This window comes from Corticium candelabrum, chromosome 9 (genome assembly GCF_963422355.1).
Source record: "Corticium candelabrum chromosome 9, ooCorCand1.1, whole genome shotgun sequence".
Taxonomy (NCBI): domain Eukaryota; kingdom Metazoa; phylum Porifera; class Homoscleromorpha; order Homosclerophorida; family Plakinidae; genus Corticium; species Corticium candelabrum.
Window position 1 is genome coordinate 4,960,018 of NC_085093.1, and position 24,779 is coordinate 4,984,796.

The 24,779-nt window shown below is 41.2% G+C and overlaps 6 protein-coding genes across 8 annotated transcripts; 3 read left to right on the forward strand and 3 right to left on the reverse strand.

Moving 5' to 3' along the window:
* Positions 1-622: 622 nt before the first annotated feature.
* Positions 623-2,920, reverse strand: LOC134184505 (uncharacterized). The gene is made up of 10 exons (XM_062652212.1): positions 2,715-2,920; positions 2,471-2,581; positions 2,346-2,412; positions 2,134-2,273; positions 1,940-2,057; positions 1,778-1,874; positions 1,330-1,381; positions 1,114-1,276; positions 909-1,041; positions 623-845 (listed from the first exon to the last, which is right to left on the reverse strand). The coding sequence occupies exons 1-10, from the start codon at positions 2,794-2,796 to the stop codon at positions 762-764; spliced, it is 1,047 nt and encodes a 348-aa protein (XP_062508196.1). The 5' UTR covers positions 2,797-2,920; the 3' UTR covers positions 623-761.
* A 221-nt stretch (positions 2,921-3,141) lies between these two features.
* LOC134184240 (sodium/calcium exchanger 3-like) lies at positions 3,142-7,217 on the forward strand. Its single transcript, XM_062651876.1, has 10 exons — positions 3,142-3,871; positions 3,942-4,003; positions 4,057-4,233; positions 4,295-4,352; positions 4,410-4,515; positions 5,586-5,812; positions 5,878-6,216; positions 6,280-6,458; positions 6,522-6,851; positions 6,945-7,217. The coding sequence occupies exons 1-10, from the start codon at positions 3,193-3,195 to the stop codon at positions 7,173-7,175; spliced, it is 2,388 nt and encodes a 795-aa protein (XP_062507860.1). The 5' UTR covers positions 3,142-3,192; the 3' UTR covers positions 7,176-7,217.
* A 319-nt stretch (positions 7,218-7,536) lies between these two features.
* Positions 7,537-10,173, reverse strand: LOC134184239 (WD repeat-containing protein 75-like). Its single transcript, XM_062651875.1, has one exon. It carries the CDS (start codon positions 10,168-10,170, stop codon positions 7,585-7,587), a length of 2,586 nt encoding a protein of 861 aa, XP_062507859.1. The 5' UTR covers positions 10,171-10,173; the 3' UTR covers positions 7,537-7,584.
* A 220-nt stretch (positions 10,174-10,393) lies between these two features.
* On the forward strand, positions 10,394-16,672 carry LOC134184404 (coiled-coil domain-containing protein 33-like). The gene is made up of 15 exons (XM_062652083.1): positions 10,394-11,351; positions 12,082-12,309; positions 12,362-12,442; positions 12,500-12,614; positions 12,674-12,762; positions 12,844-12,921; positions 12,978-13,031; positions 14,761-14,815; positions 14,888-14,970; positions 15,026-15,135; positions 15,793-15,826; positions 15,896-15,985; positions 16,040-16,087; positions 16,142-16,285; positions 16,339-16,672. Exons 1-15 carry the CDS (start codon positions 10,407-10,409, stop codon positions 16,501-16,503), a joined length of 2,319 nt encoding a protein of 772 aa, XP_062508067.1. The 5' UTR covers positions 10,394-10,406; the 3' UTR covers positions 16,504-16,672.
* A 1,636-nt stretch (positions 16,673-18,308) lies between these two features.
* On the reverse strand, positions 18,309-20,628 carry LOC134184635 (nucleolar protein 12-like). The gene is made up of 3 exons (XM_062652373.1): positions 20,510-20,628; positions 19,154-19,259; positions 18,309-18,750 (listed from the first exon to the last, which is right to left on the reverse strand). The coding sequence occupies exons 1-3, from the start codon at positions 20,584-20,586 to the stop codon at positions 18,484-18,486; spliced, it is 450 nt and encodes a 149-aa protein (XP_062508357.1). The 5' UTR covers positions 20,587-20,628; the 3' UTR covers positions 18,309-18,483.
* On the forward strand, positions 20,560-24,663 carry LOC134184636 (uncharacterized). Of its 3 annotated transcripts, none has more exons than XM_062652375.1 (5): positions 20,560-20,674; positions 20,739-20,790; positions 20,863-20,984; positions 21,900-21,998; positions 24,324-24,663. In XM_062652375.1, exons 1-5 carry the CDS (start codon positions 20,653-20,655, stop codon positions 24,380-24,382), a joined length of 354 nt encoding a protein of 117 aa, XP_062508359.1. In that variant the 5' UTR covers positions 20,560-20,652; the 3' UTR covers positions 24,383-24,663. The 3 variants fall into 3 exon arrangements, with proteins under 3 accessions (XP_062508359.1, XP_062508361.1, XP_062508358.1); XM_062652377.1 differs by having other exon boundaries at positions 20,866-20,984; XM_062652374.1 differs by having other exon boundaries at positions 20,593-20,674; positions 20,736-20,790.
* Positions 24,664-24,779: the final 116 nt, after the last annotated feature.

Sequence of the window (24,779 nt, forward strand, 5' to 3'; positions counted from 1 at the left end):
TGTGGCAAGAAAAATTCATGGTAAAAATAGCAGATACCTTTGCATTGTCGCTGGTGTGGTTGACTTGTATGTCAAGAGGAAACCTCGTCGTACTGTATGGCCAAAAAGTTTTCACAGCTCTTGGCTAATTTAAATAGACTATCAAATAATGAGACGTTTAAGTGTTAATGTTTTACTCTGCATTGTTGCACTGTTTTAAAATCATTTCAAGTTAATTGAGTAACACTATAGTTTACATTACTAAAACAATTGATGACGTCATAAAAATTGACACACAAGCTTCCTTCAGCAATACCCCTGTGAGTGACCCTGCGTACGCCACTGGTTGTCCTTGTAGCATCTCTATTGGAAAGTGCTATTGATTGATTGATTGATTGATTGATTGATGGATTGATTGATTGATTGATTGATTGATTGATATAGGTGCGATAAAGCAAACGCTCATTATATCATATCATCATTGTCATTGTCATCACTACACTATGCCAATGACTTTTAAGTTAATTCTAAAGCGCATTAATTAACTTATGTCATGTACGTCATGTATTCCCATGCGCACAAGACAAAATGTCCCAAATGAGTGCTTCACAATTTACACATACGGTAGTAGCTACTAATATAATCAATTTTAACAACTTTTCTTCATTTCTGGAGTGCATATTAATTAACAAATCACAAGCATAAAAATTGACGAACTTTTTAAGACACTACATTGATTCTCACACGAGTCTAGGTGTCTCATGATTGAACTAGAAAACCTACTATTGGCTGTCATCACCAATTTGTGCCTCTATATCATCAGCATTCATTGGACCAGATTGCTCCGCATCTTCAACTCTTCCGGGCTGATAAGAAACAACCTCATTACTGACTGAACCTCGACAAATAATGTGTTTGTTGTACCTTACCTGAGCTACTTTGTATCTAGTGAGTATGTGCTCTGCCCAAGTGAGCAACTTCAGGCCATCGGGTGGCATTTGGACAGATTGAGGTTTCTTGTTGAGAATAAAAAGAAGTCTTGAAAGATCTCTGATCACTTTTCTGGACAAATCATATAGCATACACATGGAGACCATAGACATAGATTGAACAAAAGTTTTTGTCTAGACGCACTTGCACTGCTTTGTGCCTTCTGCATCAGACTGCAGAGTCTTGAGGCGCCTCCTCATATCGTTTAGTATTGTAAGAAAGGCAACCGCATTGTCTCGCAGTTCCGACAAACGTTTCATAAATTCGTCTACTTCTTCTGCTGATGGTGCCTCTTCGTTGTCTCCAACTAGCAAAATAAATATGTTGATTATTTATAAATTATAAATGGTACTAATTTACCAAAACCCTTATTGACATGTTCAGATACGTGAGCTTCTATCTCTTTTGATATCTAGAACGAAACTTTATAAATGCAGTTTGTTCTTTGTATCTTGTTTGTTTGCTTTGTTGTTATTATTATTATTGTTGTTGTTGTTGTTCATAGCTAAATATTTGGTTTGCATCAGATCCTTGTGTGATGCGATTAGTATATTTTATTATATTTTATAGAACAATTTAATAATTAGACAAAGATAAATTATTTATATTATGTATTATTTTCTAAATATTTTATATTAAACTTATTAATTATCATATAAAATTGATATTATATAATATGGAATAATTACTATATACTAATTGGTAATATTATGTTTTTTGTCAATTATTGGAGAAATAATAGTACAGTGAACTTACATTACTAAATTGTTAATAATTGCCAAATACGTATTATTATTTGTAAAGTTACTCGTCTGGATTCTCTTCGCGCTATCCTCGTTTGAGCTTTTGTTCGCATCATTATAGAATTGTCGCTTGGTGCTGGAGAGTTGATCTGCAATGAACCTCTAGAACAGACAAAGAAATTGCTATCAAGAATCGAGAGTGAACCAACAGTCTATCTGACTCATACCTTGCTCGAGCAGATCGAACCAGCACAAACACAATTACAGCAATAACGATCAAAAGTAACACTATCACTATGACAATGACTACAATGATTGTAGTCGACAAGCTTCCACTCTCAGAGGCTATCAATAACAAACAACAATAACTAATTAATTATTTTATTTATTTATTTATTTCTTAATTATTATATTGACGTACAGGATGGAGCTTGACAAACATGTCCCCAGAATTTTCCTTCTATCCCTTGAGATTTCGAAAAAATAAGAACAGTGTTTTCTGAACTACAGCTGATTGTACAGCTACCATCAGAAGGTACCACCGAATAGCCACGCACACATCTAGAATTCATGCAGTAAGCCTTCAGTATTAACAAAAATTTTATGCAGAAACTGTTTGAGGAGTAACTTCACCTCACGCACAAGCTGCCCTCACAATCATAGCAATCTGGTTTTTCTGTATGACATGATGTATCCAGACCTGAAAAGACGTGAACACACGTGACAACAACCGGTCGTTCACTAGACAAAATTATTACGCTCGCAATTTGATCCAGACGCGCTCGAGTAGCCACTGTTGCACGTGCACACAGAAGTTATGCATCGACTGCTACTGCCGCAATCCTCCGTAGCCGTTCCGTTACTGCAGCCTGCAAAAAGCAAAAAATAGGACACGCCCACCGAGTCAATGACCCGCCCTCTGTTGAAGCCACACAGACTGCTACCAAACGTATTCTTACGAAATAAAGAACTGCAAAGGTAAGAGTAGACTGAAATACATACGTTTTTGCTGCGCAACGACTACTTGAATGATACAAGAGCTAATCAGCCACAACGACCAGCGACGGATCGAAGAGAGTGACATTGTAGTTCTCCTAGTCTAAAGATGCACCGATTCCTTCCCGACGACTTCTAGAAATCGGTTTTAGTTGCACGACTCGAGGCCACCTCGTCAATGAAGCAGGTAACGCCCCCAAGAGTACGGGAACCCAATCAATCCATCGATTAATAATTAATTAATTAATTATGCAAGCAACAGTTAACAATAATAAATTTTGTTTTGTTTGTTAAACGGTATATAATGAGGCCTCTATTTGCGCATAGTTTAATTTAAAATTTGCTTAGCAAAATTGTACATGTATTGTTGAAACATTTGCATCAGTACTTGCTTTATATGCGCGGCTGGTTAAGAGTACGGTCCGGACTTCAAGGCGTAGCAACAGTTTTGTTTGTTTGCCGTCCGGGCGCGTCGTTTGAGAAAATGAGGAACCTTACGGTAAATTCAACTTGTCCATTGAAGGACAACTCATCGTGCAGCGGCTTGATTCTTCCTCTCATTCCTCGGACTGAGAAACAGTGGCCGGTCGGTTTGGCGGCAACATTGTACTGTCTCGCGCTTATATACAGCTTCCTAGCTGTATCTGCTATTGCGGACATCTTCATGTGTGCTATAGAATTCATCACTAGTCGAACGAAATCCATCAAAGTGACCAAACAAGGTCACGTGCAAGAGGTCCAAGTGAAGGTCTGGAACCCCACTATTGCCAATCTCAGTCTAATGGCTCTGGGGTCTTCGGCACCTGAGATTTTGTTGTCTGTTATTGAGATAGTCGGTAATGATTTTGAGGCTGGGGATTTGGGACCGAGTACGATCGTTGGATCTGCTGCCTTCAATCTCCTCATTATAACTGCTGTATGTATGGTGTCTGTCCCGAGTGGAGAAGTGAGGCGTATCAAAGAAATCAAAGTGTTTGTTGTCACGGCTTTATTTTCTGTGTTCGCGTATGTCTGGTTGTATATTACACTGAAAGTGTCGTCTCCTGATGAGGTCGAGCTCTGGGAGGCTTTCATTACTTTATTTCTTTTCGTGGTGTTGCTGGTGACGGCGTATGCTGCTGACAAACACTTCTGGATGAAAAAAGTTGCTCCAGAGTCTTTCGGTTGGATGACATAGACAATTAGGGTTCTGTGTATCTGTTTGTCACTCTTTCTGTTTTCTTCCTTCAATAGCAAATAATGGCATTGGCAACTCCACACATCTTAATCCAGTGGAAATTGATAGACTTCTTGATGTCTGTGATTTTCTATTGGATTTCACGTCTATATCAACTAGATCCTTTTGTAGGGAAGGTCTCAAGACGAGTTGACTCCTGAGGAGGCATCCACTCTGGCTTTGAGACAAATTGCCAGTCATAAAGAAAAGTCTCATTTGTGGTATCGTGTAAATTCTATACGATATATGGTTGGTGGGCGGCGTTTAATCCCGGAGCTGCCTATCACGAGCATTGAGGAAGATACTAAAGTTTGAAATAATCAAATTATTGAAAATCTCATTCTTCTAGTGATTGCTTACTGTGGCATAGGAAAATGTGTCTCGACGCCGTTCTTTGGAACTCAATCATCTTGTGACGTCTGATAAAGGTTTATTGTTTGTTCCTGTTTGGTTTTGATTGTGAAACGGTGGATATGTTTGTGCAGCTGTTGTTCAGTTTTCTGCTTTTACGTATTCAGTTTATGAAAAGGAAAAGAAAGTGGTCATAGGTCTTGTAAGACAAGGGAGAATGGATGTTACAGCTACTGTAAGGTGAGTCAATGTGGATTTTAGGTATGTCTGCTTTGTTATAAGTTATTGTGGGCTGCTTTGATGGTAAGTATAAGTCTGTTTGTCAATCTGTTATTCGTGTATTTACAATATGGATCACTCGATTAATTAGTGTAAAGTCACTGTAACTTGATGTAGCAAGCTTAACATTTTACAACAAATAGTGTAGTGTAGTATTCAGATGTTGTCTGTCTGTTCGTTAATCTGTCTGTCTGTCTGTCTGTCTGTCTGTCTGTCATTACATATATTTTCAAACATTGAACTATTATACACCATCTAAGCATAGCAACTAAATACTACCCAAGCCAATAGGCTTGGTTCTACCTACAACTATTTATGTTTATGTGGCTGTCTCTTAAAACAATCTTCTTTATTTTTCTGTCAATCACTCTAGCATTTGATCGTTGTAGACACACAGAAAACACAGATCTCCAGTATGTCTTGAAGGTTGATACATTTGGCTTTCCGTCTTTGTCTCTTGATAGCTGTGACAGTTTCTTCAAATAGTCTTCAGCTTTCTCTACCCAACAGCCAAAATGTTTGAAGACTATAGGCACAAATGTTGGTCGAAAACCTCCAGGCAAGAGCTCCTTGTCTTACTTTTTGATCTTCAGATTTTCTCTTCTTGTTGCCGCTGCTCTCTGAGTTGTAGCTGATAAACCTTATATTTCATTACTCCAGGGATGCGCTAGAGCAATATTCAATTCAAGATCCACCCCCGATGCCGAATCAAATGCGACTGTGTCTGACCTGTCTTCAGAATTGACATACCTTCCTCTGGGTTCTTTTACATGATGTAATTGCAGTTGACTCAAACAGTCTGACAATGCTGAAACCATGTTGTTATGACTGATTACCGGGCCGCCCCCAGTCTTACATGTTATTAGGTGGTATCCATTTGAGTCTAACTCTTTCACACAGTCACACTGAGTCTAACTCTGTCTGTCTGTCTGTCTGTTTGTTTGTCTGTCTTAATCTATCTTGTTTTCGTGCATTTATATGTTGTGCAGATTGATGACCTGATCCCATATACCGTTGCATTTTGTCAATAGATTTCATACTACAGATGGTACAGCTCTAGCAGGTCAAGACTACTGTGCTTCCCGCGGACAAGTCGTCTTCTTACCCAATCAGACACACCAGACAATCGAAATCCCTATTATTGATGACGAAATACCAGAGAGCGACGAAGTCTTCTTCATCAAGTTGTGCGAACCCGATCATATGACAGCAATAGGATCCATTTATGTTGCTGAAGTGACAATACTAGACGATGACAGTGAGCCTTGATTGCATGCACTACTCATCACTAATTTCTAGTGCAATACATGCTTTCCATTGCAGGTCCGGGAACTCTTCAGTTTTCTCAAGCATCCTACAGCTTTGTAGAGAGTGCCGGTCATGCACAACTGACCGTGTCTCGCATTCAAGGAACAGACGGTGAAGTGTTTGTGGACTGGTCAACGAGAGATGGGTCAGCGGTCGCAGGCAAGGACTACGTGACGAGCAACGGTACCTTGAACTTCAAACATGGCGAATCAATGAAGAGTATTTCTATTGGATTGATTGATGACAAAACGTTCGAGAAAGACGAGGTTTTCTACGTCGATTTGTCTAAGGCGACCGGCGGGGCGAAGCTGGGGAGAACAAAGACGTGTTTGGTGACTATAGTGGACGATGATGGTATTAGTTTATTGTCATAAAATTGTGGAGACATTATGTGGTGGATGTGTTGTGTGTATCTAGAATACAAGACGTGGGCTGATGCGGTAGTTCGGTTGACCGGCTTGAACATGCATCTTGTCGAGATGGGAGCAAGCACTTGGGGCCAGCAGTTTCACGAGGCCATGACCGTCAACGGCGGGGACGTCGAATCAGCTACATTCATGGACTACGTAATGCACTTCCTAACTTTCGCATTCAAGGTCAGCACCAACGAGTCGCTTGTGCATTCGAGTTATAAGTCTATTCCTTCTATACATGTACAGGTACTGTTTGCGTTTGTGCCTCCGGTATCTTTTGGTTTCGGCTGGCCCGCATTTATCGTTTCTCTCTGTTTTATTGGCATACTGACGGCAATCATTGGCGACTTGGCGAATATCTTTGGCTGTTTTGTGGGCATCGAGCCGTCCGTTACGGCAATAACTTTCGTCGCGATTGGTACAAGTTTGCCAGACCTTTTTGCCAGCCGCACGGCAGCCCTTTCGGCCCCATATGCGGACGCAGCGATAGGAAACGTTACCGGAAGCAACTCTGTCAACGTGTTTCTCGGACTCGGAGTTTCATGGCTCTTGGCAGCTTCCTATTGGCTAGCGAAGGTATGACGTCATCAATTGAATCATTTATTAATACTTTAAATGAATGAGTAGCGGTTAATTTGAATTTGACTGATGGGTACCGGTCTTTTTCAGGACGAGCCGTTTGTTGTTCCTTCTGGTACCTTGGCGTTCAGCGTCATTAGCTACATTGTTGTGGCGGTTGTGTGCATTGGTATGCTGTTTGCGCGGAGATACATTGCGTTTTTGGGTATGGCAGAATTGGGGGGACCGCAAAAGGTGAAGTACATCTCGGCTGCTATTCTTGTGGTGCTGTGGATTCTGTATGTTACTTTGGCTTCGTTGAAGGCCTACTGCGTTATCTAACTAAATCATGCGTAACTACGTTTGCTCAGTCCGGTCAGTATTAAGGTCATTGCGTTTATATTTTCATATACGGAAGGATTGTGTTATAGTCACGTGTAGTGACTGCAATCTCAAAGAGGCTATTGCTACATATTGTATGATAATTATAGAGAGAGTATGTAAACTGCGCTATAATACAACAGATTGAAATGATGGTAATGTTGTTTCTCTGTGCATTCATTGTAAGGATTGACACTGCATGCTTGACATTAAAATCAAAAGCACACATGACCAGGACCAAGTTTACTAGGCAGTTACCATGTGTCCAAATCTGAAAATACGAATATTTATTCTTAACCAGTAGGGTATTTTTAATATTCGTAAAAATGCTAAAACGAAATCAGTATGTAGAACATGTTTGTTCTTCGTCTTACTCCACATCACCGGCCAGAAAAAAATTGGCCAACCAGCTAAAGTCTCCCACCTGACTGCTGTGTAGTGATGATACTCCTGGAGAAACAATTTGGTTAGCTGCATTACTGGAGTCAGCCACCTCATGAGACTCGATCTTGTCTACAATAGCATCATCTTCACTGTCAGTAGGAGAGATATTTGATTCTGGTTTAATTTCCTTGCTTTCTGCACCTTCCATAGCCACATCTTCCTCATCAAGTTGAGAGGATTTAGGAAGGAACGACTGCAAGAACTTCAAGGAAATTGAGGATACGGATGGAAGGGTATGCGCAGGTCCACTCAGCATCTTCATTCGTAAATCTGCAGTTTGAGTAGCCACATCCATTCGAACACCGACCGGAGCTGTTGTTGTGTTATTAATCTGTTTTCGTACAGAAAATATTGCTGAAAATGCGGTCATCGTTTCTTCACTAGAAATGGTTGTGTCGAAGTCATCCAGTTGTCCTGCTTCAATCCCTTCAGGCCACTGCAGAGAGTACATCATTTGCTTATTGTCCATCCAAAGCAACTCTGACTGCAAACGCCACTCATCCCTTTCGGTCAATAAACCAGTCAACTGCTTTGCAATGTAAGGAGCTTGAGGTACAAAAGTTGCAGCCTCTATCTTGTTCTCACCGACGTGATCATAAACAGCTACCGGTTTTACGCTCTTTGGATCAAACACGACAATCATCTGATTCAACCCACTAGATGTAAATGCAGCACAAAACCTGCTAAACGGGCAGCTTATAATGACGTCAATGCTCATACTAACGGACCATAAAACAGCACATGTGAGCATGTTCCAGGTCATCAAGTGATGTTGAGAAGCAGTGACCAAACAGTGTGATGCCACATCACGGCCGAACAGAACCTTCATTATCTGCTCCTCCTTGATCGGGCAAGACAGAGTGTTCTGCAACATACAAGTACCGGAATTCCATATTGTCACCGTACGTCCAAACGTCACAGCAAGCAAACTCCCATCCTCCGAAAACGATGCATCGAAGGCAGGCAAATCGTGATAGCACGTAACGGCTTGGCAATTCCACCACTCTAGCATTTTACCTTCGAGTGATTCCTCAGTGACTAGAGACCAGAACTTCAACTTGCCGTCAGTGCTCATAGAGACACACATCGCTGTTGAGGTACTGTCTTTCTGCGGCCGAAACAAAAGTTGTGTGACCTGTTTCTGATGCGGTAGTTCGACGCTGGTGTTTACATCATACGTTTGTGTTTCTTCGCTGAACCACCAAAATTTTAGAGTTAGCTCCATTGCAACTTCTTTATCGTCTCTGTGCTCAACAGTCGCCATCCAACACTTGCAATCAGAGAAAGCCACATGTGTGACATGCATATACACAAACGGCTCGCTTTCTCTCCGTGAGACGTAATTCTGTCCTGTAACGTCTATAGTGCCAATGTGCTGATCAGTCCACAAGGAGTAAAACTGGAGTTGCCCTGGACAACTGTTAGTCACCAGAAGGTTGTTCAGCGGTTCGACAGTGAGACCGGTAGGAATGGTACTAACATACTGCGATCCCTCCAATCCTGTCGTCTTGATCAGACCGCCAACCATCCTTTCGACTTCCAGCTGATAGCCGGATACCAATTGAATAATGTTATCCACGTGATACAACGCAATGTATCTTGAATTTTGACTGCATGAAACGTGCCATATTGCTGAACCCAATCGAGGCACAAATCTGGTCTTCCTTGTCTCCACCTGCCACACAACCAGCACCGCCTCTTCTCCTCCACTGTACAAATAGGATCCGTCGTAATTGAAACAGATTCCTCCCACAGCATGAGCATGCCAGTGCAACAATACCTTGGCCGGATGACAGCCGTTTGACTGACACAGCCGATACCACAGAGTCACTACACCCTTTTGATCACCAGTCGCCAAGCACACGTCTTGTGGATGAAACACAACAGCAGTGACCGCATAGTTGTGATCGTATTGAAACATCTCCTCACTGACAGCATCCCAGATCTGTATGCGGTCGTCCTTGCATGCAACAACATACCGACCACTCGAATCGGTACAATAATGCCCGGATAACGCCCGAAACTCAGTGACGTATACACAATGGGAAGAGGAAATTCTCCTTGTTCTTGCACTAGACATCCTCTTCAGGTCGATTTCGTACAAAATACGTCGATCTCTAGGTCTGTCGTTGCCCTTTGAGCTCGTTTCGTCCGCACTACAGACGTACCAGAGTGTGGGCTTGTCCGACTGACTCGATGAATTCGAAGTTGCGGAGATGAAATGAACTGCGCGGTCAACACGAATGTCTTTCATCAGAGCGCCGTCGGAGAAATCCCAGAAGGCGATTAGACCGTCGCGGCCGCATGAGATTGCCTGGAAGGCGTTCAAAGGGTTGAGACAGAGCCACGTGACCGATTCTGTGTGGTGATCGAGTCGAGAGACGTTAGCGCCGGTTGTGCAATTGTAGACGCAGATGGAACGGTCGCAGCAGCACAGAAAATGCTTAAAATCAGGCGTGAAAAGAACGGGACACTGTCCAGTGAGAGGATAACCACCACGTAACAAGCTCATGCTTTTGAGCGAGCACAAGAAGGCGTTGATATCTACGGCGGTCGCGAGCGTTGCCTTGTTTGCCGGACCACTTTTATAAACCTCTACAAAAAATTTGTTAGCTTATTGTGTATCTGCAATCAACCTTAGAACTATAGCTCGTTACTATCATACGTCTAACTATTGCGTTACCTAGGAACTACAATCACAGAGATCACGTGAGTGATGCTGATATCCCGTCTGTGTATGGTTGCTCCATGTCTGCTAGTGAGAATCGAAGGAGAGGCGGAAAGAAGATATTGATAGACCTAAAACAAATTTTTCTCAACGACCACGGATACTACTACTGCTCTGTAAACGTGAGTCTCTCCAGTGGAGGACATGCAGAGGCACTAGACTACACCAAGACTGACGAATGCAGGACGTTCACCAACTCGCCGACGTTTGAGAGAAGACAATTTGAGTTTAACGTACAAGAAAATGCGGAAGGTCTTGATTTCGAGGTGCCAATTAGGGTGTATAGAGCTGAGAGAGACAAACCTGAGCAGTTCGAGCTTTATGCGTTTCACAAGGCTCACGTAGACGTCGGGAAATTGAGCCAGACGTCTATACAGAATGATGACAAAACTATGGAAATACACAGACGTGTTTTCTTGACCAGAAATATAGCAGATAGTGGTGTGAGTCAACACATGGGCAAGATGGAGATTAGTGTGACTGTGGAAGATCAGACCTCTCCGGACATGCCTTCTAGGACGTTGCCGTTAGTTCAGTCTAGGATCCAAGCGAATGCAGAGTCTTCTTCGAGTCGAACAGATGTCGAGTCTCGTGCTTTTACGAACCCGCAGAGATATCGAGATTTGGCTGCTCGGAGTACGACGATTCTCGGTGATCAAGATAGTCGTCTGTCTACTCCTGGGATTGATTTGCCTGATCCTGCTGGCATTCCAGTTTTCTTGCATGATGTAGCTGAGCCGGAACGCCAGACAAGAAGTCAACTGGAGCCAAGTCCGTCGCCGACATCTCTTCCTCTGTCTAGTATTCGTGGCATACACAATACTGCGACACATTCTGGCATGGGCGGTTATCTCTTAGAAACAGTACCAGAGACTCCGCTGTCTTTTGATGAAGATCCAGTCAACGAACAGACTTCAGCATATCAGGAGAGCTTACATACTGAGAAGAGACATCAAATGCCATCGGTGTGTGATTGATTATTATTCTTGTACATGTACAAATATTTTGTAAGTACAGTCAGACCTCGTTATTCCGACCACATTTGTCCCACAGGTTTCTGTCGGACCAACACGACTGTCCGATTATCAGTAACAAATTAATACACAGTGGGCCCTGGCTATGCAATTTGGTTTCGCGTTCACTTTGTCAGATAGTGGCCATTTGGTTTATCGGATGTTGGAGGATGCTGTCTGACTGTAATGTGTTTTGTTCACATATTTGTCAATTGATAGAAGTGTTTGATGTAGGCAATTTCAAAGCTGCATGTCAAATTATTGATCTAAAGATTAATGCAACTAACTTGCACGCAGTGTATAGGGTTAGGTAATGCCACTGTACTGTATGAAACTGGGATTCTAATTTATGTTTGATTATTGAGTGGATTGTGTTATAGTGATTTGCATATTTATCTGGTTTCTTTTTAACATTCCAGACTGTAATGATATGACATCACACATGGGTTAACATTATTAATAGAAGCCAAACCTGTTGCTATGACAGCAGTCGACTTGATTCGAAATAGTATATTTGGTGACTGCATTGACTATGTTTTTAGCACACTGTGACATTTAATTGAAGGCATTGTGCTAGGTTTTCTAATAGTCACTCAGTTAATTACGGACCTTGGTCTCTGCAAATTATTATAGAAACTTGTTTTTCTTGTGCTGGATAAAATGCTTGAATTTGTGATTATAGGCATCTCAGCAGTTTCCTTCATCTAATGCAGTTGTTAACATTCTTCCACATTACTTGTCGTTATCTCAACAGTATGGTGATATGTCGACTGGAAGCAACAGAAACACATCAGAGTACAAACCTTTAGAAATACCACCTGACACTCCATTACCATCTCATAGGTCACCAGCAATGAAACAAGCTCACATCGATGAGACGTCGATGATAGTTATAGAGAGGCTGACGAAGGTTTGTCAAAACCTAAAGGGAAAATATGTTGTTTGTGGATGTTTGTTTGTAGGAGTTGGAAGACTATCGGTTAGGTGTCCAGAAGATGGGGGGTGACATAGTCCAACTACGAGAGACAATAGCCAGACTAGAGGTATTCATATTATTTAGTTGTTTTTGTCTTGTACTTGATGTTTACGGTGTGATATAGCAAGACAAAATGTTTCTCAAGCAAGAAGTGGCTGACCAGGAACAGGCTTCTCAAGCTCTGGTGAGCGATTCTGAACTGGATTCATTAGACCGAGTGGATTTGATTCGAAAACATGGTATGAGCTGTATTATCATTGAATATTGTTTTATTAAATGTTTGACTATTTTTGTGTAGTTAGATTGTGTCAACAGTTTGGTGCAGAAGTCAAACGGTCACGTGACTACAGGGAGCGGGTTCAGACTTTGCAGAATGAAGTTATTAGGGTACTAAAGCCACAAGAGTGTAGAGTCTATTTCTTGTAGACACATGACGTTGACTTATGTTTATCTTTGAATTACGTACAGAAAAACGAGAAAGAGAAAGGTCTTTTGAAGATTCAGCAAGCTCATACGGCACAACAAAATCTTGTTCAGAAACTGCAGGTGGGTTGACGTTTTGTGGTTACCTGTACGTATCTGCCTAGACAAATGTGATATAGGATCGCCTTCAGAGGTCTCAAAGATACAAAGAAACGTGTCGTCAGCAGGAAAAAGTGAGTCTGTTTCTTTTGACTGTAAACTGCATTTAACTTTATTTAATTGACAATTGTGCTGAGTGATACTGTATTATGTATTATATGTGTTGGCATGCATGCCTGTCTAAGTTGAAACCATGCAATCTTCCACAATTAAATTCCTCTCTGTTTGCTCTCAAGGTGGTTGCTTGGATAGGAGTGAAGTAGGGATTTAATTGTGGGAGATTGGTTTCAGATGTAAAGTATGAGTACTTGTCTGTGAAAGTTTCGACCCTTATTTCTTCAAGTACTAGCTTAAAGTATGCAACCATCCCTACTTTGTTTTTTATTTATTACACATAAATATATTTGTATTCTTTTTTATATGTGTCGGCATGCATGCCTGTATAAGGTGAAGATGAAATATTTTTGCGAATTTAGTTTAGCGAATTGGCAATTTTGTAAGTGGCTGCCAATATGAAATCTATCGACGGTTTTGTTGTAACAACACAAAGTGACGTCATCAGCTTATGCACTAGCTAGGTACCAATACCTCAAGAAAATGAGCTCAGACATAACTTAGATTGACTATCGATTACAAATGGCAATGTAGAGCGAAGCCAAGCAAACTGTACATGTGAGTACAGGTCAAATGCAATGGATATTATTGAGACACAGAGAAGAGGGAGAGCAATATTGAGTAGTATGTTGCGAGAAACGGGCTTGCACGTGCTACTCAGCAATGTTAAAAGCTTGCATAAGACAGTGCCTGAAGCAAGGGCTAGAAAGTAATATATGTTGACTATCAGTTTAGTCCAGGATATGAAATTGTCTTGTATGGATTAGGCAGGACCATGCACAACATGCACATATTACACATGCATGTACATTTGTGCACGTGTCCATCACACACAAAATGGCAAAATATGGCAATGGATAAGGAGCTGCCGTTAAACGGTAGTGCCCCCCAGCCAAATGGCTGGGTTCCTGTGCACTAAGTAGGAGCTATGGGCCAAGCTAAGCAATCTCCTGAAGCCTGCCCAGGTGCTTGCAGGAGCACCGACTGCGACGCCAACTGTGGTGTGGGCACGCAGAGTCCCACCCGGACCCCAGTGGCTGATGGACTTTGTTGCAGTCGGAGGCCTCTGTACTCCTGAGTCAAGAGAGGCAATTGTGTGTAAGTTAAGGAAATTATGCCATAGCTCGCCATCACTGTGACTTGAACTTGCAACTCTGCAAGGTCCCCGGATGTTTCCATTCTCCAAACGCACTCTCTAACCAATTGAGCCACAGCACACACACGCACACACACACACACACACACACACACACACACACACACACACACATGTGCATGCACGCATGTATGCACACTTGCACACACGCACGCATGCACACACACATGCACATGCACACACAGACAGACAGACACAGATGCACACACACACACACACACACACACACACACACACACACACACACACACACACACACACACACACACACACACACACACACATGCACACAGGTTGACGTAGAATGTGGCATATTTAGACAGATCTTACAGTTAGTGGTTACTCAATTGAAGATGTAGAACAATAATTCTTATTTTGAAAGCATATGAGTGATTTTATCTTTTAATAGTGAATTGATGCCTTACTAGAGTCATTACTATAGTTTACGAATATATTTCATCTACTATATTAGTTTCTGCACACCTAGTACAAACATATGTGTACTGTATTTGAATTTGCCGGATTATATGTAGGTGATCAACCAGTTGGAAGAACTAATCGCAAAGAATGTACAAAACAATTCTGTTGGTTGGTATTGATATTGATTTGATAGAAAGAGTACATATGATCATATTTCTGTGTTTTGTGATTGCATTGCAGGGCGGCCAAGTGACTCTTCTTCTGTTATTGATCTCTTGAGAAAAGAAAATTCTGACCTGAGAGCATCACTGCTTGCTTACGAGGCTTGTAGATTGTTTTTGCATGCTGGACTAATTTCTGTAGTGGTGCTTGTTATAGGACATAGAAAGTACGGGCAATGAGTTGAAGGTGGTACGTTTTGGTCCAACGGCTGGGCAAACATCAGAAGTGACAATTCTTCAACAGAAGCTGGAGGAAGAGGAACAGAAGTAAGGTTTTATGTTTAATTTTGTTTATTAATAAACGCTGATGTAGTTGGTTTGTTGCATGTACACTGATAGTTTGAGGGAATATTTTGGAAACATAAATAGCTCATAAAAACCACTGGTAATAAATGATTATTTAGTTAATGACTAAAGCCCTGTCCACACTAGACCAGAATTGGATTGCCATCCGATTGTGATTGTAGTGATCACGATCCGATCGGGATAGCAAGCGTCCACTCTGCACTTTGAAAACAATACTTCTGCCTCTCTTCAGTATCACGTGTCTGATATATTTTAAATAGCGGATGTGTATGAGTGGGGTCTTTGCTCTTGGAAAGCATTGATACGACATAAGGCAATTTAATTAAATTGAGTGAGAACAAAGAGGACATAGTAGGGTTAGATGTTCCAACTACACTTGTAGCGCATGTGAAGGTAACGCCCACTATTTTCATAATTGGATCCAACCGATCGTGAGCGATGTGGATCGAATCCACGTCTCAATGTGGATTGGATTTATCGTGATTGGGTGGCAATCGCCTCAAAATGGATTAGGTGTGGACGTGACGTTTGCAGTCCAGTTGCCAGTGTGGACAGTCCCTACTAGGACAGTTTGGGTGATTGCAATGTTGTAGCTGCATTTATTTGTTGTCTACATAGATCTGCAAAATTAGAGGAAGAACTTAAGCAAGCCGTAAGATCATAGAAACAATTTAAACATTTATATATTTATAAGTCTGATACTGCATTTGTTGGTGCTCAGGGTCAGGGACTTTCTGCTGGTGATGATAAATGGGATGTCGAGCAGAAACTTGAAAGAGCCGAGGAAAGAATCCAGTCGTTGGAGGCATCGGTTGGTTGAGCAGCTTAGTGTAGCATGTGCAGAGTGTTAATAGTTCTATGACAGTTGACAGAGAATGCAAAATCATTTGCCAGAGAAAAAGCACATCTGGAGGTGTAACATGAACTTTTATGATTCGCTTGTTTGTAACTGATTTTGGTCGTGCAGCTTTACATCAGTGATTTGAAAGCTCAGATGAATGCCGTGAAGAACAGCAGTCATGCGTTGACTCACTCCGGCCTCGTTCATGTACCTTCACTACCATACGCTGCATTACCACAAGACTCTGCCGGAAGACTGGAGAGCAAACCGGTAAGAGCTTTGGTTGTCACATAGGTGGGAAACTGTGATATGAATTGTGTTAGAACCCACTGTATGGAAGAGCATTTGATGTATACGGTGGTGTGTTGGGGCAACAACCTCTAGGTAATCATCGTCAGCCTGTATATCATCAACCTACTGGTAGTTTGAGAAGACCTTCACCGAGGCTACGGCCACTGACCCCACCGGGTCAGGGTGAAGTCACGTGATTGTAGGTGATATCTATCTTATAGGGCTAAGCTTTATTGTATTTCCTGAAAATGTTGTACTACAGTTGTTTGGATTAGATTAGTTTATGTTGTAATGAAATGAGATTGAAAGGTACCGTAAAACCAGAAGTTCGTGCGATGATTTAAATCGTGCGAATCGTGTGACCAAAATATCATCGTACAAATTGAACTTGCACTGTGCATAGACATGCGCATGCGTATTCATTACATCTTTCTCTCGCCGTTTAATTTTCTCGTAGATCCGTGTACACTATGTCCGAGAATGAAGTTGAATAGGCAGCAAACGTATGCATAAAGGCTTTCTTTTTTGTTGTAGTCGTTGTTATCATGGCCCTAGGAGCCTGGGTCTGGCTGGTACGGCTGGGCCTCTTTTCTAGAGTAAACCTTCACCAGAGGCCTATAGTCTTACGTAACCAGACCATCTCTGCCATCATTCCGGAAGGATGATGACGGAGATGGTCTGGCTACACGAGACTACAGAGGCCCATAGCTGTCTGTCTGCTTTGTCCATCTTTGTGAAATACATTAGGTAATATATACATACCCGTATGCTGGAAAACTGCTCTTTAAAGTTTTGGTGCACTATCCTTGGAACACACATTCTTATACCGGCTTTACACTAGACGATTTGACTTGAGCCTGGCCTGTGCTAATTTGGCATGATTGGTGAGGTGTTTAGACTATCTGGGCAAACTGGGCGTGGTGGTGCGTTTGGCATGCTTTGCACAAGCGCATGAAGAAGACATTAATAGTTTTACTTCTAATCTTATTTTGTCGATTTTGGTGCAAAACATTTCTAAAAGATTCTTTGACACGTTCATCAAAGTCTTCAAGGTTGCGAATATGGAACGAGAAATGGGAATACGCAGAGGGAAATATACTATATGCATTGTTGCCCAATAACACAAAAATATGTAACACGTGATTAGGTTTAGCTGGAGCCTGGCCTTATGGTTTAGCTCGGACTAATTTAGCACGTGGTAGATGCACTTAGCTCGAGCCAACATCGTTTACACGGGGCCAAATTAGCACGGGCCAGTTTGGCTCGAGTCAAATTGTCTAGTGTAAAGCCGGTATTAGTGCGCATTAGGCCGGACCACTTTGAAATGCTTCCTACTGGCCTGACTTCAACGTATGGTAGTTTTTGGTTGGTTGATATAAAACTGATACCAGTACTAAGTATACTTGAGTAGACATTTGAGTTGTCTCGATATCACACAAATCAAAACCGCATGCCGTAGTGTATTTCGTTCCAGACAAATTTGCACAATATGAAGGCCGCACAAATTCCTGGTTGTATGGTATGTTCGTTTGCCAGCTGACGTTGAGGGTATGGTGTCATCCCACAAAATACAAGTCTTGTACCTATGAAGAGTTGATCATATGGTCCACAGTGGAATATAAGGCAAATTTTTTGGTTGGACATCATGCTCTAGCAATAGAGGTCGACCTGACATTTCAAATTCTAGGCATTAATTCTTATTTGATTTCACAATCCTTGTAATTATTAACATCAACATTTCATTCAATTTCTTTTGTTGTTGCATCATATTCACGACTGTATTTATTTGCTAACAAAATATAAACTGTTACAGTATTCATTGATGCACTCACGCATCTGGAGATCATCAACTCTATGATTAGATTTTGCCTGCTGCTTCGGTCAGTTGTCTAGACGTTTGGGTCACTCATTGATTCCCTACCATCCATGCAATAACTACTGCCTTGACCAAGCATGTTAGTATGTCCGATCAAAGCAAATTGTGGTCAGTCATGAACACCAGTTGGTTGGTCAATGACTGATGACCGACCATTATATTCCACTCTGATATTATTACCAGAATGGTTTAGTGGCTGATGTCACAATATGCCACCAACTATTGTATTAAAATTTCAGTACACAATGATACTAACACTGTAAGAATTCGAGATAGTTTAATTAAGTAAATGGAAACCGAATCAAGTATGATCTAACTTTTTTCTTTTGTTTCGTGCTTTATTTTCTGTTCTTTGATCGGGCATGCGAGCTCTGCTTGCTGCGAGTTGTAGTTTGTTGTGACTCTGAAGGTCGAGGTCCATCTCAGTTGTTACTGTCACCACGTGATCTTGATGTTCATAGCGAACTACCTTCTTCGATTCGGCTTTGCCCGTCTCATCATCACTGCTGTCGACATCGGGAAGTATACCTACCGAGGCCGCTAACCGCTTCTTCAACTCTTTCCGCCTCTAAACAGTTCATTACACTATTTATGTATGCATACCCATATATACAGAGTTTACGCAGTGTATTACTGTTAAACCCCCATTTGACAAATAGAAAACAGAAGACAACAGAGGGACCTAAATGCAAGAGTCAGTTGCAGTATGGAAAGTCAGGGAGATGGCCAGACAAATGACTCGATCACCTCCAGTCTGTTTAAAATCACAATAAATATTAATAAATTTAATAAAATTTTATACACTTAATTTATGCATACCACATATACAGAGTCAACCCTATTCGACATATAGAAATCACGGACAACAGACTGATGGACAATGAAATTGATTGATATTAAACCACCAGTCATGGGTCGTCATGCAGACATGATGGCAAATTGTTAGCAATGACAAAATGAACCTGACGTACTTCTGCTCTCATCTGACGTTGCTGTTCTTTGTCTCTCTTCTCTTTGTCCGCCTTAGCCTTCTTTCGTCGTTCATCCTTCCTCCGACGAAACCCAAGAAGATAATCTCTGTAACAACAGAGAGATTGCTAAAACATTTACTAGATGGTGAGACCCACATGCAAGAGTCAATGCAGTATTATAAAAAGTCGGGGAGACAGCAAGACATATTTATTAAATATTTTAAATGTTGTTGTGATTGTTAAACGGAATGAAGGGGATCTGAAATGACCAGGTGTGTACTTATGGGGGTTTAGTGGTGCGAACAAACCGACCCACTTCAGTTGGAGGTCCACTTGTACAGTACCTCTGCATGTACACAACCAATCAGACTCAAGGGCGTATCCAGCAGAGGTGCTTATGCCTGGAGGTACAAACTTGTAGTCTAGATACACTTTCAGTGTACACGTGTATAATATAAATTGTAATTTATAGACACTCCATGGTTTGTTATCAGAGCTTTAGCTGTCTCGTTGTATTAAACAACAATTACATTACTCGTATACCCAACCACCTAGATTTGTCCTATTCACTGACTGTCATCACTTGAATCTTTGAAGTTATCTTGCAATAGAATGTCTGGCAGCACATGCCTGGTAGCAGCAATTTCCGAAGTTTTCATTTAGTAATGTAATCTCTTCTGCCATGGGGTCACGTGCCCCCAGTGTCCATCCAGGATCCGTCTTTGCTGAGTCATGATACAATATTTGCACCAGCTGTATACAGAAGCTGCATGTAGCTGCTGAAGTGCTGCAAGGCCTGGGTCTCACGTCCAAGATGCATATTAATGACTCCAAGGCTCTTTGGTGCGTAATGTGAAGTGCGGGCGTGCGCGCGCGCGCACGTGTGTGTGTGTGTGTGTGTGTGTGTGTGTGTGTGTGTGTGTGTGTGTGTGTGAGTATGCATAGTATACATGTAATATGTTAAACTGACTGAGAGGTCCACTAGAGCACTAAAAGAATCGACCCATAAAATGCCCCAGGTACACCCCTGATGGCTCACTGTCAAACTGCACTGCCCTCAAAGTCCATTTAAAAATCAAAATAAATTAAAAAAAACTCAATAAATTTTAGTAAATTTAATTAATTAATGTAATAAAATTTAATAATTTAATTAATAAACTGTAACCTCCATATAATTTAAATATTTGTGTGATTACAAATAATAATATTAAATTCAAAGTAGCAAATACAGCAGATTTAATTAATAAAAATATTTAGTAGGATACAGCAACCACATTTAATCTTTATAGTCACAAAATATTTTTAATAAGAATGATGGTAGTGAGAAAGACCTCGAGAGCATAGCTTAATTCTAACCTTCTCGACTCTTCATCGAACTTCACGACAAGTTTCCTGCCCTGGCGTTCAATACACTTCTTCGCTCTTTTGCTCATTCTCTAACTTGAATTCAACTCGCGAAGGTGCGACAGTGTCCCGGCTGTGGTAAGGTGCCGACCGTCATGAGCGGACAACGTCAACACGGTACATTGTACGATTCCTGTACTGTTCTCGTTTCTAAGCGTTACTTATCATTGCTTTCTAGCAGGCAAGCGGCAAAACCGTACGTCTGATAGAGCGGATAAAGATCCCAACTGGAGGTGAGTGACAATATTAGATCCTAGTGCTTATCTAGATGCGAGTAGATTAGTGATTGATGGTGCTTTGTTAAGCAGGCAACCGCGGTCTAAGCTTGCCGATCCTTCAGTAAATTCCATGCCCGCCGCCTCCAGCTCTCCTGCGCAGCAGCCGTCTCTTACACCTCACGAAGAATGTGTAGCATACTTTCGACGAGGCAAGTACTCGATTAAAACTCGTTTTGTAATAAATAGATGAAACTTAATTAATTAATAAGTTACTTGATTAATTGATTGATTGATTGATTAATTAATTAATTAATGACAATGTTTAATACGTACTGTTGAAGGGTCAAGTGTGGATTGTGGATGGCACCATTTACCGTAAAGTCGCAAACAAAAGCCACCCTCGAATAGAAGCCGTGGCTTTTATCAGGATACAGTTATTGTCAAATCATTAGTATTTTGTAGTGAGCTCACGGATGGAGATGCCCTGACAATCTCGGGAATGTGAAACAGTGCAGGGTGCTGAAGACGATCCTGACGAAGATGAAACTGAAGAAGACGAAACGCTTTGTTGAATAGAGTGCAAAAATACTGTAGTGGCATTGTATCTAGTTGCTCTGGTCATGTGTTACCAGGTAATCAGGAACTCTAACTTCTTTAGTTGGAATTGCGCTGTGCTACTTCAGGGGCGTACGCAGAGGGGGTTCGAGGGGGTTCGGACGAACCCCCTCTAGGCGGTAGGTAATGGCGGAATTCGAATTAGGCAATGCCGCATGAGCGCAACTACACAGCACCATTACATATGGGGACAGCAGAAGACACAACGAGACTCCCGATTTTGGATACATTGAAATTATCTGTAAAAAATAATATAAATCTATAAAGTAGTACAGCACTTAACTTTTCGGCAACTTAGTTACGAACCCCCTCTAGAGAAATCCTGCGTACGCCCCTGTACTTTGGTGAGCATCCTTTTAAGAAGCTTATGCAGACTTGAGCCGCGGCTTTTGTTCACGACTTTACAGTATATGCAATGAAACAGAGACACGTTACTTTGGCTATTTGATCTGCTGATCTTTATTCGAATGAAATGCGTTTTTGCTGATTGGTGTTGTCGTTGTTGACAGAGTGGCAGCAGTTCAGTCATGAATTGGATATGGCTAGGAAAGAGGACCCGAATGCAAAGATAGAACGTTACATTAAAAAAGGAACTGAGAAATTGACAGGCAAGTTTTGTGTACCGTGTAGTTAAATATTACTTATTTATTTGTAGTTGTAGTTGATTGCTCTCTTAGCAAGTAGTCTTTGTCTGTCCGTCAGTCAGTCTGTCTGTCTGTCAGTCTGTTTGTCTCTGTGTCTGTCAATACTGTCTCTGTCTGTGTCTGTCTGTTGGCCTGTCTCTATGTATAGTGTGTGTTTGTCTGTGCACTTGTCTATCTGTTTATCTGTTTGTTTGCCTGTCTGTTTGATTGTCTGTTTGCGTGTCTGTTTGCGTGTCTGTTTGCCTATTTGTTTGCTTGTCTGTTTGCTTGTCTGTTTGCTTGTCTTTTTGTCTATCTGTCTCTCTGTTTTTCTCGATGTATGTATATGTGTCTATCTGCCTATCTATTTGTCTATTTGTTTGTCAGTTTGTTTGATTATTGATTTGTCTGTTTGTTAGTCTCTATTATTTGTCTGCCTGTTATTTGTTTTTGTTTGTCTGTCTATGTTTGAAGGGTGTACATAAAACTCTAGGTCATGCATGGGCCAGATTATGTTTTTGAATTATTGTGTTTGCAGTGAAACAGGGCTACCTAAGGTTTTAGGACTGATGCTACACACTGTGGTGCCCCCAAAATTATTGCCAGTTTGTGAACCAGGGGTGACTGATTATGGACTAACCATGGCAAACTAAAATTACGGACAGTGATGGTGCTATTTGTTTACAATTCTCGTAGTCAAGCAACCTTTGTATGATTGTTTGTATGTGTACTTGCTCTTTCTCTTGTCGTGGTAATTATAAGGAACAAAGCAGCAACTGCCTTCCAGTGATGATAGTCTATTAGCAGCAATTGTCAGTGTAAAGACATAGTATTTGCATACACTTAATAATGCTGTAGAGAAACAATTTTAGTTTATTAGAAACAAACGTTGCATTGCTTGTAAATAATAACTCAACAGCTTTCAGTGTACTGCCCAGGATTTTTGGAGTGGTGGTTGGGTAATTTTAGAGAAGTAGACAACTCCCTGACAATCAAGTATCGTTGCAAAACAGACAAGAAAGCACCAAACAGAATGTATCACACTGTTGATGTTCCATGAACCCTGGGTGCATTCGTTTCATCCTTTCTGATTCGAACACAACAAATTCGTATTCATCCATCCCGGATTATGGCGGGTTATCTCCCGGAACATCCGGGATAAGGTGTATGTGTGCAAGATGGATGCCGAACTAACTATTTCTTTTTCTGCTGCTGCTCTCGTCATTGCTGTGATTCTAAACTTGCCATTAAGTGACAGCGAAAGTAGTGAAGAAAGCAGCATGAAACAATAGACTTCCAACTGGTGTACATTGCATCAATTTTTCCATGACCTTGAGTTAGGAGGTGGAAACAATAGCCAGGACCTGCCAAGTGAATATTCAGTCGTAGAATACGAGTTAGGCTGACTTTTTTCTCGCTATTCAAAGAGTTGTACCATTTGACAGTGTAGCATTGCACATGTATGGTTTGCAGTTTGGTCAAAACAAATAGGTTATTCCTTTTATTCTCACACCTTTAGTAAACCAACCGCAAAACTAAACCGAGTAAATCGGTTGACCGAGTGGTTTCATCGGAATAGTCAACTGGCCATTTTGGAATAGTTTTTGAATGATTATTCCCTTGTATTCCGGAAAGGTTGGAATAGAATAAACAAACGCACCCCTGAAAGAGCAGACTAAGAAAGCTGCGACTTATGTCAACAGGAAACTACATTGCCCAGTCTCACGTTTATACTATATCACATAGTATGGTATGGTTAGACATCTACCATCCATGCACAAGCTCCAGATTTCGAACAGCCAGTGCTCCTGTTTAGCAAAAAAGCTGACAACAACTTTGACTGGCTCTGTCACAGGGCGCCTAGGATATTGCCTTGCTCATTGATGACATGCAGACTGCTGTGTTGGATCTCACCACCACGTTAGTGCCTTGAGTGATAGATAGATATCTTATAATAGATCGTATCATAGAATGACGGGTCTGCTGCCATGTCATGGGTGTGAAGAAAGTGCTCACTTTTAATTAAACTGCTCACCATTAGCTTGGAGCAAGTAAAACGCTAGCTAAGATGTATAATGGTAGTCTGAACATGTGGAGTGATGGTTGGTGTTTGTTGGGTGATGTGGTGATGATTGTTTAATGGTTGTCATCATCCATATGCTAATCTTTAGTTCTACAAATTTAAATTTGTATTTGCTAGAGTTTAGTTTAATTAAGACAATGCTTGACAGTTTTGAGAATTATGTAAATACTATATAGATATCCATGTCTTTAATACATTGTTGTTGATACGTGTTGCTTGTTTTGTAGGATTTCGACCATTTGATATCGATGGCTATCTAGCAAATCGAAAGTCGGATGTATCATAGTAATAAATACAAAGTTTTGTTGAGAAGAGCAGACTTATACATGGAACTAGTTCTTTGGGACATTAGTAGTTGTTACAGCAGTACTGTAGCAGTTGACATCTCTAACGTGTATGTATGAACTATGCTACAGACCTTTGGCTTGTGTGTAGGTTGTGTATGCATCTACACACAGTACATGACTGTACACCATGTGTACCAAATTGTTGTGTTTGTGTGACTAGTTACATTGGATTTGGTTTGTTTACATATGTTTTCTTCTTAATAATTATTTTGAGATTCTATTTGCAACAGCAGTCGGTCATCACGTATAATGTGACCTACGAGATGTTCAGCATCATTTTACTACATCATGTGTAGTACCTTTTCTTTACTTAAAATTAGAGAATTGCTGGGCTTG